The 13,124-nt window shown below is 46.9% G+C and overlaps 1 protein-coding gene across 2 annotated transcripts; it reads right to left on the bottom strand.

The window, feature by feature from the left end:
- Positions 1–2,379: 2,379 nt before the first annotated feature.
- Positions 2,380–12,181, bottom strand: HPX (hemopexin). Of its 2 annotated transcripts, none has more exons than XM_008008735.3 (10): positions 11,922–12,181; positions 11,743–11,771; positions 11,528–11,599; positions 11,226–11,347; positions 9,441–9,594; positions 8,534–8,746; positions 8,140–8,271; positions 3,112–3,242; positions 2,866–3,028; positions 2,380–2,726 (listed from the first exon to the last, which is right to left on the bottom strand). In XM_008008735.3, exons 1-10 carry the CDS (start codon positions 12,002–12,004, stop codon positions 2,467–2,469), a joined length of 1,359 nt encoding a protein of 452 aa, XP_008006926.2. In that variant the 5' UTR covers positions 12,005–12,181; the 3' UTR covers positions 2,380–2,466. The 2 variants fall into 2 exon arrangements, with proteins under 2 accessions (XP_008006926.2, XP_008006919.2); XM_008008728.3 differs by having other exon boundaries at positions 11,713–11,771; positions 11,922–12,175.
- Positions 12,182–13,124: the final 943 nt, after the last annotated feature.

Genomic DNA, 13,124 nt, shown 5'->3' with positions numbered 1-13,124 from the left:
CTGCTCACAATGCTCCCTGGTATGGTAATGCATAGTAGGCAGTGAATATATATTTGCTAAAGGAATTGCATAAATTTTACTCATCTTTAAAAATTAAACTAAGTGTTTATCATATATGAAGCCTTTCCCCTTTCCTAACCCCTTCTTCATCCTAAGTATTGCTGGCTCCACTCTCCTTTGTATATTGAGTCTTCCATCTTAGTGTCTATCTCACTTTATTGCATTTACTCGATGCTTTGTCTGTGTTCCCCTCCTGACTGTGATAGAGTGGCAGATTATTGATGGTAGAATGGCACAATGCTCTGCACATAGGAGATGCTAAATGAGTGAATGAAAGAAGTATAAGTTGGACCTTTTTATGGTCTGAATATTGGCATATCCCCCAAATTCATATGTTGGAACCAAATGTCACTAATGTGATAGCATTAGGAGGGGGAGACTTTGGGAAGTGATTAAGTCACATGGGTTTCAACCTCATGAAAGGGATTAGTGTCCTTATAAAAGAGCCCAAAGGGAGCTGCTTGTCCCTTTTCCACCATGTGAGAATACAGCAGAAAGGTGCCATCTTTGAAGCAGAACAAGCACTCAACAGACACTGAACCTGCTGGAGCCTTGATCTTGGACTTTCCAGCCTCTAGAATTGTGAACAATAAATTCCTATTGCTGATAGATTACCCACTCTAAGGTACTCTGTCATAGCAGCCTAAATTGACTCAAACAAACCATTTCTGGGAGTTCCCTGGAGAGAAGCTAGAGGATTCCCTGCAAGAGAACAGGTGGGAGGAGAGGAGAAAGGGGAGACTTAGTACTCCTGCCTCCATAAACAAAAGGAAGTTAACCTTGGGTGTCAGAGTTGCTGGATAACTGTTTAGACACCTCTAGGCTCCCTGGCATGATGCAGCAGTGGCCCCAAGTGTAGTATATGAACTTGATAAGGCCCAGACCTGAAACTCTGGCCTTATCTCCACCCCTTAGACTAGCAGCCAACCCCATGAGGGTAGCCATCCAGGACACCATTAGGAAAGAAAAGCAAAGCTCAAGATGCTCCTAAGGAGTAGACCCACAACCCAGCTGCTTGGCCCCTAACCTCTGTTCTCAGCTCCAGTCAATTTCCTAGTCAGACCTAATCTGAGACACTGTCTGCCAGCTCCCAGCCCTTCAGGCTGGAGCCACTCTATAGCCTGGCCTCCCAGTACAAAGCCTTGTGTGACAGTCAGAGCTTGTTAGCTTCTACTCTACCCACCAAAGTCCTACAGAGCAAAGGGCTGACAGGTTGGGAGGGGCTGACCCTAGATCACATGAGGCCATGAGCCACAGTCTAGGTCTACGTCCAGAGCCCCTTCCCAAGAGAGTTCAAGGGATGGGTTTGAGTCTATATTCATTGTCACTGGAAGGTGGGTGGCATTCTATCTATTTTATAGGAAAGGAAAATGAGGCTAGGACATGGAAGCTCAGAGTAAGGGGCCTCTGCTGGAATCTCAGGCTAATATTTGAGCCTGAAACAAGCCAGCCTCCAGCCTCAGCTGGGTTGTAAAGGCAGTGGAGGAATAGGGTCTTGTCTGAGACATAGCTACCTATAGTCTAGGCCCAATCCCCAGTTAAATCATTGTCAGCAAATTTGGAACCCAAAGCCTTCACCAGTTTATGACCAGAAAATAACCAAGCACTGCAACCTCCTTGCAGGTGACATTTGCTGGTCTAGATGGTGCAGATACCCAGGAGGCTAATTGGGTAGGCCAGATTCTCTGTGCCAGCAAAGCTCCTGAGGCTCCAGCAAGACTCCCAGGGGCCATGCTCTGCAAATGTGCTTCATGGTGCCAGGTCCCTAAAGCATTATTTCTCCTCTCTCTCCAGCTTGCCTCTGACACACAGCTGGTGTATTTCTGTTTCCCCACTTCAACTTCATTCCACTTGTCATCCCTAACTCATGGCAACCCAAGCCATGAGTGGTGTTACTTGAATCACCCAAAACCACAATTTGAGGTCCCCCAGATTGGAGCTCCTCCCCTACAATTCTGAGCCAATCCTCTTTGCACATGCTTAGTTGTCCCAGGCCCTGTTGTTTCTGATGCCTTGCGGCCGGGTTGTGGTCATCTATTAGCAAGCTGAATCAGAGTCCTAGCTCCACCTGTTACTTGCTGTATAAACTCAGCTGTTCCTCTTCCTACTCTGGTTCTCTTTCCTCCCACTATGTGTAGATAGTCTGCAAAAAGCCAGTTTATGATCCGGACCTAAGAATCATCTGTGCAGAGATGAGGTTTGCCCTTTAGTCCTCCCCTTCCTTGTTTCTCACAACCTTGTTTGAGCTCAAGAGCCTCAAAGGAGAAGTTGCTAACTTTTCAACTCCAAAAAAGACGTAAGATTGTTTCACAACCAAGGTTCCTTGATTCAAGTGAAGAAGCAATCTGTCTTTATTATGAGGAACTGGGGAGGTGAGGCCAGGCCAGATTCATGTCAGAAGGCCCCTCAGTGAGTGCAGCCCAGGAGACTGGTCACTTTCTGGGGCTGTGGAGGGGACTTGGCTGCATTCAGTTTCTCCACATCACTGTAGCAGTACAAATTGGTACCATGGATGAGGTACAAGCCAGGACCATTGGCAGAACATGAGTTAGGGCCAAGGGACTTTTCCACACACAAGGCTCCGTCCACCTTCTCATGGGGCCAAGGAAGCTCTGTCCATGTGGCTTGAGCTCCTGACTTCAGGTCCAGCCACCACAGCCGCCGTCCTGGGGAGAAGGCACCAAACATAGCACGGCTTCCATGTCGTGGGGATCCTGACCTAGGCCTTCTCATGCCCTGGTGGGGATCTATGCCACAGACACGTAGCAGAACAAGCTGCCCCCTAAGCACCCAGAAGCCCCTCACCTGCCATGATATGGAGCCGAGAAGACCCAGGGCAGACAAAGGCCGCATCCACAGAGTCCAGGATAATCCCATGAGGGCTCCCGACTTCCTTCTCCAGCCGCTTTGGATAACCGCTTACTAGGGTATAGCCTCCCTTTGTCAGGAAGACATATACCTGAGTGCCCTGGAGGACAAAGGACAGTAATCAATACAGAGTTGGATATGCTTGTTCTAGTCTCCACCTCAAGCCTCTCCCCCAATACACACCTGGACCAGATAGAGTTTTTCTTCCCAGGAAAAGGCAGCATCCACTGTTGAAGGACCCTGGGGCCACTGATGAGCAATGGGCCAGCTATGCCAGCCATCCCGGCTGGTGTCCAGACGCCAGTAGTGGGTCCCTGTAGAATACCATAGGTTGCTCTAGGGCAGCTGGCAGAAGCCCAGGCAGAGAAGAGGCTAGTGATGATTGCAGAAATGAGTCATGAGAGGGAGAGAATGCATCCAGAGACCAAGATGGAAGAGGCCAGGTAAGAAGGAGAAATAGAGCAAGACTTGGTCAGTAATGTTGGGCACTGTGGCCTGGTTGGAACTGGAATCAGCAGGTACCTGAAAGAAAGGCAAGTGTGAAGAACAGTGGCTAAGTTTCCAGGTAAGGCCAACATCATGGGGTTGGCGGGCACTCCCTAAGGATCTCAGGTGTCCATGTGCAGAGATGCGGTTATAGATAATGAGATACAGTATCCAAAAGTTAAAAAGGAAGCACTGCTTCTGCTGAATGTTCTCACTCTGGCTGTGTTCTCCAGTCCCTCCCTGTGAGGTGGTGGGAGAGTGAGGGAGTAGCTGGGCTAGCACCCCATTTTTCTTCTCCTCTTTTCACAACAACGTATTAAGGAATTATCTAGGCTCCCATTTATCTTTTGTCCTCAATCCTCTTCTATTACACTTCTGTTTCCCTCAACCATTGAAATTCTTATCCAGGTTGCTAGTATTCTCCAGTTTGCCAGATCTCATGGTCAATTCTCTGTTTTTATCTGACCCCACCTCTCAGGAGCACTTGACTGCTCACTACTTCCTTCTCCTGTAAATGTCTTTTTCTGGAACTTGGCTTCTATGACACCAGGCTCTCCCAGTATCCCTCTTATCTTTTTTGACTACTCTTTTCTTCAACCTAATATCTAAATATTGGAATCCCCTAGTTTGGGCCTCTTCTCTTCTCTCTCTACCCTCACTTCCTTGGCAATCTCACCTAGTCCAGGGGCTTTAAATGCCATCTATGTGCTGATGACTTCCAATCTGTTCTTACCAGCTCTGACTGACTTCCCCTTTGAGCTTTAGGTTCCAAATCAGTGCCAGTAGGCACCCAAAACCTAATATGTCCAAACTGATTTCTGGTCCCAACACACACACTCCCTAGTCCTCCCCAATTTTAGAAAACAAAGCCACCAACCTCTCAGTTGCTGAGTCTGCAAAAGCTGAGTCATTCTTGAAACCTCTTTTCCCTTCCCTACTCTGACTGATATCATTTATTTATTTATTTATTTAGAGACAAGAGTTTCGCTCTTGTCCCCAGGCTAGAGTGCAATGGCGCAATCTTGGCTCACAGCAACCTCCACCTCCCAAGTTCAAGAGATTCTCCTGCCTCAGCCTCCCAAGTAGGCTGAGATTACAGGCATGTGCCACCATTCCCAGCTAATTTTGTATTTTTAGTAGAGATGAGGTTTCACCATGTTGTTCAGGCTAGTCTCGAACTCCTGACCTCAGGTGATCCACTCACTTTGGCCTCCCAAAGTGCTAGGATTACAGGCGTGAGCCACTGCACCTGGCCTATCCTATCTATTAGTTAATGCTGTCATCTCTACCTCCAAAATATATCATGCTGACTTCTCACTACCTCTGCTGCTATCATCCTAGTCTAAGCTGTCATCACCTCTAATTTGGACAACTGCAGGAATTGCTAGCTGGATTCCTTGCTTACATGATTGTACCTTTATCACTTATATTCTGCAAAAAGTTAGAGTGATCTTTTATAAAAAATGAGTTAGAATATGTCACAGCCCTGTTCAAGACCTTCTGATGACGCCCTTTTATGGTTGAAAACCCTTACCAGGTCTAGGTAACCTGGCCACTGCCTTCCCTGCTCTTTCAAGTCACCCACCTGTTCTTTCTCTGTGTTCCAGCTTCCTTCTTGATTCCTTGAAGTATGTGCTGCTCACCCTCCCTAAAATGCTTTTCCTCCAGCACATTGTGTGGCTAATTCCTTCTCATCACTGAAGTCTCAGCTCAAAAATTATTTCTTCAGAAGAGGGCCCTCATTCTCCTCACCTCTATGCCACTATCCTGTCTTATTTTCTTTACAATCCTTAATATTACCTAAAAGTATTCTCTTTCTTCCTTTCTCTTTGTTATTGTCCTCTCACTTTAGCAGATCCTATCAGGGCAGGCATCTCGTCTGCCATGTTGACTACTGTATCTCAGTGCCTAGGACAATGCCCACTACTTACCAGATACTCAACAATATTTGTTGAGTAAACACCTAGCGTTCTTGCTGCAACCACAAGTTCTCTTATTAGCTGTGTACTGAGTATATAGTGTTGACTGACATATCCACCTCCCCTGGGAGGTTTCCCACTGAAATTACCCTGCTCAGGAACTGTATTTATTTTATTTTATTTATTTTATTTTATTTTATTTTATTTTCAGACAGGGTCTCAATCTGTCACCCAGGCTGGATTGCAGAGGCGCAGTCATGGTTCACTGCAATCTCTGCCTCCCACACTCAAGCAATCCTCCTACCTCAGCCTCCTGAATAGCTGGGACTACCGTACATGCCACCACACCTGGCTAATTTTTTGTATTTTTAGTAGAGATGAGATTTCACCATGTTGCCCAGGCTGGTCTAGAACTCCTGGACTCAAGTGATCTGCCTGCCTCGGTCTCCCACAGTGCTGGAATTACAGGCGTGAGCCACCACACCTGGCCCAGGGACCCTATTTTGAGAATCAGAGCTATGCTGCTTTGTGCAGTGAAGTAAGTGATGAGTCCCCAATCCATTAATGTAGCCAATACATAGGCTGGCAATCAACCACTTTAATGTGGTGTGGTCTGAAAATATGGACTGGGCCATTCAGATTCCCTCTCTGGAAATCTTACTAGGAAAAAAGAACAACTGAGGGAGGTATCAGTTGGATCTGAGACTGAAAGATCATGAAGTAGTGAGAAGGCGGAAAGAACATGATGGTCCATGTGCAAGCCAAAGTTGTGAAGAAGCAAAGAGAATACATAAATACCTATGAGGGGCCAGGCACGGTTACTTATGCCTGTAATCTTAGCACTTTGGAAGGCCGAGGCAGGCGGATCACCTGAGGTCAGGAGTTCAAGACCAGCCTGACCAACACGGTGAAACCCCATCTCTACTAAAAATGTAAAAGTTAGCTGGGATGGAGGTACGCGCCTGTAGTCCCAGCTATTTGGGAGGCTGAGGCAGTAGAATCGCTTGAATCCAGGAGGCAGAGGTTGCAGTGAACCAAGATTGTGCCATTGCACTCCAGCCTGGGCGACAGAGTGAGACTCCATCTCAAACAACAGCAACAACAACTACAACAACAACAACAACAACAAAACTATAAGGCAGAGAAAGAAAAAAGATTTACCATGCTGTAGCTGGGTCATGTTCGTGTTTTTACCAAGATAGTGCATTCTCACCTAAGGTAGGAATATATATATATGGGGTTTTTTGTTTTATTTTTGTTTTGTTTTGTTTTTTGAGACAGGGTCTCACTCTGTCACGCAGGCTGGAGTGCAGTAGCACGATCATGGCTCACTGAAGCCTCGAAGTGGATGGGACTATAGGAACGCACTACCACACCCAACTAATTTTTATATTTTTTGTAGAGATGAGGTTTTGCCATGTTGCCCAGGCTGGTCTCGAACTCCTAGGTTCAAGTCGCTCAAGCGATCCACCCACCTCAGCCTCCCAAAGTGCTAGGATTACAGGCGTAAGCCACCATGCCCGGCCTGGGTATATTTAATATAAGGTGTTCTCTCTATGCTGTGTGTTCTCTCAACAGTAATGGAACATACATGACATTTTTCATTTAGGAGTTCGATAGCATTCTCATTATGGCCACATGGCCTTGAAGTTCTGTGATCTCTAAATGGCTTGGTGTCTCTCTCTATTTCTGTGTGTTTCCTGTGGCCCTGCTTTCACAAGCTCTCACTCACTCTCTCTCTTTCTGAATTTCACATTGTCTGTATGTCCTCCCGATGGGTTCTCACCATGGCTGCATGTTCTCTTGATACTTGTATGTTCTTACTATGGCATATGTTCTCAGTTTAATGTTGTATTTTCACTACAGGTGTGTGTTTCACCTTAGCTGTATGTTCTTATTATAGTGTGCAATCCTGCTGCGGAGATTTTGCTCTCCATGTGGTTATGTATTTTTCAACAGAACTTGATAGTCATAACTGGTCAAATTTCTCCAAGGGTCAGAGGCCAGAAAATTTTTGTGTGAAAAAATATTTTCACTATTTTATATTTTTACCACTGTCCTAATTATACATACATCTTAGGTTGGATATTGATGTGCTTGCTCACTCCTCTTGGGGATATTCTCAACTGTGCAGCATGACTATTTACTGCCTGACTGAACTCAGAACAGCCCCTAGGTATTATTAGATGGTTTTTACCATCTAATACCATTGATGCCACAAGTCAAGGGAGGGGTATCTCCATTGGCTACTCAGAGGAGAAACCTCCACAGGCTAGTGAAGCCAGCTTCTAAAGGTCTAAAGTACCCAACACTTTCAGCTGGTTCTCATCCCCAGGCAGTGAGATGCCCAGGGGTCTGGACATAGGAACCAGGAACCTGGAACAAGATGCAGTTCTGAAGATAAACAGGGGGAGTCAGAGGACTCAGAAAGATATGCAAGCACAAAGGGAGGCAAGGAGGTACAGAGACACATAGAAGTCCAGGGAGCAAGGGAGAGCCAGAAGGCTCAGCAGGGCATTGAGCAAGGAGAACACAAGGAGTCATAGGGGCCCAGAGAGGTCCACAGACGGCACAGCCATAGGAGGAGATGGTAGACAGGTGGATGAAGTTAGGCGCTTGGGCAATGACAGAAAAGATTGAGAAATGTGCCTCAGAGATAAGGGATGCAGAGGGGCATGCAGAAGGATGGGGACAGAGGGGACAAAATAAGTGACACAGTGATGACAATGGAGAAATGTGTCAAGGATGGGAGATACAAGTATAAGAGATGTGAGAGCACACTGGGGGAGTTGGGGGCATCTCTCACCACTGAAGGCATAGGTGGCACCATGGTTGTCAGACATCAGTGCAGACAAGACTAGATGTGGGCTACAGCGCATATATTCAGGGCCATGGTGGGTACCGTTCCCATGGCCAGTCCCATTCCTGTGTCCATGGCCTGGAGAGAGAAATGGGTGAGGAGAACACAGAAGGAGGCCAGAGGTCAGAGTGAGGTCTAAGGTGGAAGAGATGGCTGGGGTTAGTGGGGTGTGGGTTTCCCCATATGAGGGCAATGGGAAAATCCAGAATGGAAATGGGGCTAGATTAAGGGCCAAGGTGTTGCAACATGGAGTTAAGGTGAGAGCTAGGACACAGGAGATCCACAAGCTCAGGGAAGGTGGATGAATTCTGACAGGTCTCAAGTGCTAGGACTTTCTCACCTCTGCCAGGGCAGGGCATGAAGTAGTCTCGGACATCCAGCGGGTACCTGGGAGGCACCTCTCCCGTGATAGGGTTGAAGCGCAGGAATTGGTTACCCTGGAAGCAGTAGTAGCGGCCCAGCCATCTCAGGGCAGAGGAGCAGTTCCCAACAGCTGACCAGTAACGCTCCTTCATAGTTCCCGTAGCCAAGTCCCAGAACCACTTGTGGTCACCTTTGTCCAATCAATCAACAGGCATTCGGTGAGACTGGGCTATACCCTCCTTCGTGCTTTCTCTGGGTCCCAGGATGGGCCAGATAATGGTACTGACCACATGGACCTCACAACCATCAGAGAGACAGCTAAAGGAGGGTGATCATACACCAAAATTCAGCAGCAAAGTGCACAGGATCAGTTCAGCAAAGGCAGTGGGGAGACTCAGGGAAAACTTCCCAGGGAAGATGATACTTCAACTGAAATCTGAAACAGGAGTTAAAAGGCACACAACAAGGAGAGATGGAACCCCAGAGAGAGGAAAGATTCCAAAGCAGGAAGGAAACTGAGTGTACAGAGAATAACGTAGGGTTTCTGGAGCTTAGTGTTAAGGTAAAGGTATGATAAAAGTCAAAGCTGAAGGGCCAGTAGGGATTTGGCCATGGAGAGCCTTGTATATAAGACTAAGGAGGGTAGATTTGTCTTAAGGGTCATGGGGAACCACGAGGGACTATTCACACGGAATTATACCCAGTTACCTTCACCAGAATGACTTCCTCTCCTTCCCTCACTTGACTTCTAGACCATACGTGGTGTCTCTATTTCCCTTCCTTAAAAAGCCACATAGTGGCTCCACTACCACCATCACCATCACTACTGGCATCGCTACCAACCCACCACTACTCCAGGTTCTTGGATTCCAGCCTGGACTAACCTTGGAAGAAGAGGATGCCTTCAGCTTGACATTCTCCATGGTGACATTCCACAGCTGCATCCAGTGGGGATGGGATTCCAGGAAATTTATCTTGGAGCAACTTTGGGTATCCTTTCTCCTTCTTTTCAGGAGGGTATACCCAGACTTTGTCCCCCTGCATTCAAAAGTACTTTTTGACTGTATATCCCCAGACACTGCCACTCTGCATTTATATACATTTTTAATGTATTGTGCTTATACAATATCCTCCTGTGGCCCCACACATTCTCAGTCCATCTGTGGACAACAATGTTCTGTCCTTTTGCATGATACACACCCTCAGTTTGTGCAAATCCAGTCACTATTACTATAACACACACACCTCTAGCTCTGTACCCAGACACTCCTGTGGCACATTTATCTGCAACACCATCAGTGTTGACAAACATATCCACAAATGTTCATCCCACAATCATCTATACATTAGTACATCCATTTCTTCATTCATTCATTCAAGAAACAGTCACTGAATAACTACTATATGCCAGGCATTGTGAGAGGCACTGAGGATGACAAGACTCTGTCTTTCACTTCGGGAAGTTCACTGTACAAAAGCAGAAAGGACTCCTACAATCCTAGCCATGCAACAACCAAGGTGTAGTGTAAAGAGCGCACTGAGAATATAAACGGAGTGCCTAAGTCTGCCTGGAGAACTTGTAGAAGGTTTCACACCACAGAGGAAGCATTGGGCCCAAGAGCTGAAAAATCAGCAGGAATTTTCCAGGTTGACAAGTGAGGAAAGGGTGTTACCAGCAGAGGGAGCAGCATGCAGAGCCCAAACATGAGGAAGCAATGTGCTCCAAGGTCATGTAGATTTGTATGGCTGGCACACAGTGAATGTGGCCGGGGAAGAGATAAACCTGAGAAGATAACCAAGGCCCAGATCATGAGACCCTGTGTGCACTTGGTTTGTAGTAATCAGACACATTTTGGGGTCATTTACTGAAACAGAAAACACAGGAGGAAAGGTTGGTTTGTAAAGAAGATGCAAAGCTTCGTTTGGGGGATGCTGAATTTTAGGTGCCTGTGGAACATATAATTGGAAAGAGATGTCTGGAGTTCAGAAGGTAGATCTAGATCCAGTGTCCACAGCATAGATATTCCTCAGAGCCATGGTGATGATTGAGATCACTGAGGGAAGGTATATGGAAAGGCTAGGATGGATCCCCAAGGAACATTAGGGAACTGGCTGAGAAAGAATGAGACATTTGAAAAGAGAGAGAAAAGAGGCAGGAGGGAAAACAAAGCCAACAGTCAGGACTTCCCCAACCACACAGCACCTTTGGCAAGGTAGGAGAAGGCACCCCTTCCTCTGAGCAGACACAGCCTGAGTCACATGGGACTTCGCGAGCACAGCAGACTGGATTTCATGCTCCATATGCTCTTCTGGCCAGGTGCCATTGTGTTGGGAACAATTTTACCTGCCCTTTGAAGAGGACTTGATACAGGGTCATGGAAGGCAAGGGAAGAAATTGCCAGGGAAAAAAGGATGGCCAGCAGTGTGAAGTACAGCAGAGTGGTGTAGAACTAAGACTAGGACTGAAGAATAGCCACTGGATGGTGTAACTGCCAGGCCCACATGCATGCACACTCCCTTAGCCTGAGCTTTTACAGGAAAGGAGGGCACATGGGAAAGAAATCTGCTACCTATTGCTATGGGCTCCATGCCAAGGCCATTTGGGGGAAGGGTCCCCAGTGTCGATTCTAGCCCTCTCCAGCCTGGCCCTGATTTTGGCCCAGCAGTACCTTGATCAGAAAGACACTGTTGTGACCACGACGGAATGCAGCATCCACAGGGCTGGTGAAATTCTTCCATGTCTCTGAGATTAACTCACGGGCCCATTTGTGACTCTTCCACACAAACTCCCCTGAAAAAACCCACACTCACTGAGGGGCCCAGTGAGAAAACTTTGACCTACTGAGATAGCTTGAGAGAAGCTGTCAGTGATACCCTCAGATAATTCCTAAGACCTCCCACAGACAGGGACACCCTTCATGAAGGAGAATAAGTCTAAGGTCCTAAATACCCCAACCTTAGTCCCTCCTACCTTTAAAAAACAGCATGGTTCCATTGTCATCCAGGGTGGTAGCATCAAAGCTCCAGCCATCTGAGCAGCGTTCTGGGGCGGAGGTAGGGAGATGGCAAAGTAAAAAACAAACAAACAAACAGAAGGTGATAAAATGCAGAGACACAACCAAACAGATAGATAGACTTTGGGAGTCAGGGCCTCACCAGTCACGTCTGGGTCTGGCTTGGTCTCACCTTCAGCAACATTCCCATGGGCACTAGTCCTAGGGAGAACAAGATAGATATCTGGGTCCATTGGGATTGATTCCTTTCCCATAGCTCCTGACCCTAAATTTGACTGAGGCCTAAAAACTGGCCCTACCTTACCCCAGCCCAGAACTCAATCCTTCACTTCTAGTCCCAGCTTTACTCACGGAGGAAGAGGGTTGGCAATGGCCAGAGACCAGCACAGGCTCCACAACCCCAGTGCAACGGGTGCTCCCAGTGCCCTAGCCATGCTGAGCTGCAGAGGCCACAGGACAGCTCTGGGTGACCAGTTGAACTCTCTATATAGAGTTGGCAGCAGCACCACCCCCACCTCCAACTCCACTGGGAATGAGCTGTCTCCCAGGACTAAGCCAATATTGGCTGATTACATCACTGCAAATAAGGTCAGGGTCTGGACAGAAATCTGAATCCAATACTCCCTTTTCCCGGCAGCTACCCCCCAACCCCCTTCAGCAACTTTCAAGCAGTGACTGGGTTACACTGCTGATGTCCAGCTGTGACTCTCACCCTGGCAATGGGTCCAGGTGCCCATAAGAAGTGAGTAGACTGAGGATCACCTTTTATGACTGAGTTTATCTCCACAATGGGGGAGGTGAGAAAAGGAGGGAACTAATGTTTCTCTGTACTGTGTCAAGCCCTGCTCTAAGGCAGCTAGAGACAGCAATACTTACTACATTTAGTAACCATACACACAGATAAACTCACTTAGAAATACTCAGAGAACAACTTTTTCCAAGCTTCATCAGGGGCCTTTCTGGGGCATGCCCAAGCCTCTTCAGCTTTACCCTTGGGCTAGTGAGTCTGGGGACAATAATGTCTCACTGTTGTCAAATGTCCAAGCCCCATGCCCAGCCTCTCACCTTCCCTGACTGGCAAAGAGCTTTGCAAAAAGTGCCTGGAAGTGAAGCGTTGACAGTAATGAGACAGGAAGAGGAGGTGTCTCTCTTCCAGAGAGTACCACTACTAGTAATTAGTCTTTCTTGGTAGTTTCCACCTTGGGGGAAAATGCTTTATTTACTCAACACAGAACAAATAGAACTGTAACTGGGGTTTCACAATATTTATAACTGACTCCTGCTTAAATGCTACCTTCTCAATGAAGCCTTTCTTGATCACGTTATCTAGCCATTTCAGACCCTTGCTTGTTTTATTTCACTTACTAAAACTTGAAATTCTTTCATCTGTCTACTTATTTGGTGATGGTTGTTGTTGCTTTGCTTTGTTTTGCCTGTCTTGTTTACCATTATATATCCCTGACTCCTAAAAGAGTGCCTGGCATATAATAGTTGTTCCAGAAATATTTGTTGAATGAAAAAAATGCAAAAATGCATTTCAAGTACTGAGTAGTG

The sequence above is a fragment of the Chlorocebus sabaeus genome, chromosome 1 (genome assembly GCF_047675955.1).
Source record: "Chlorocebus sabaeus isolate Y175 chromosome 1, mChlSab1.0.hap1, whole genome shotgun sequence".
Taxonomy (NCBI): Eukaryota; Metazoa; Chordata; class Mammalia; order Primates; family Cercopithecidae; genus Chlorocebus; species Chlorocebus sabaeus.
This window is presented reverse-complemented; position numbering and strand designations above follow the sequence as displayed.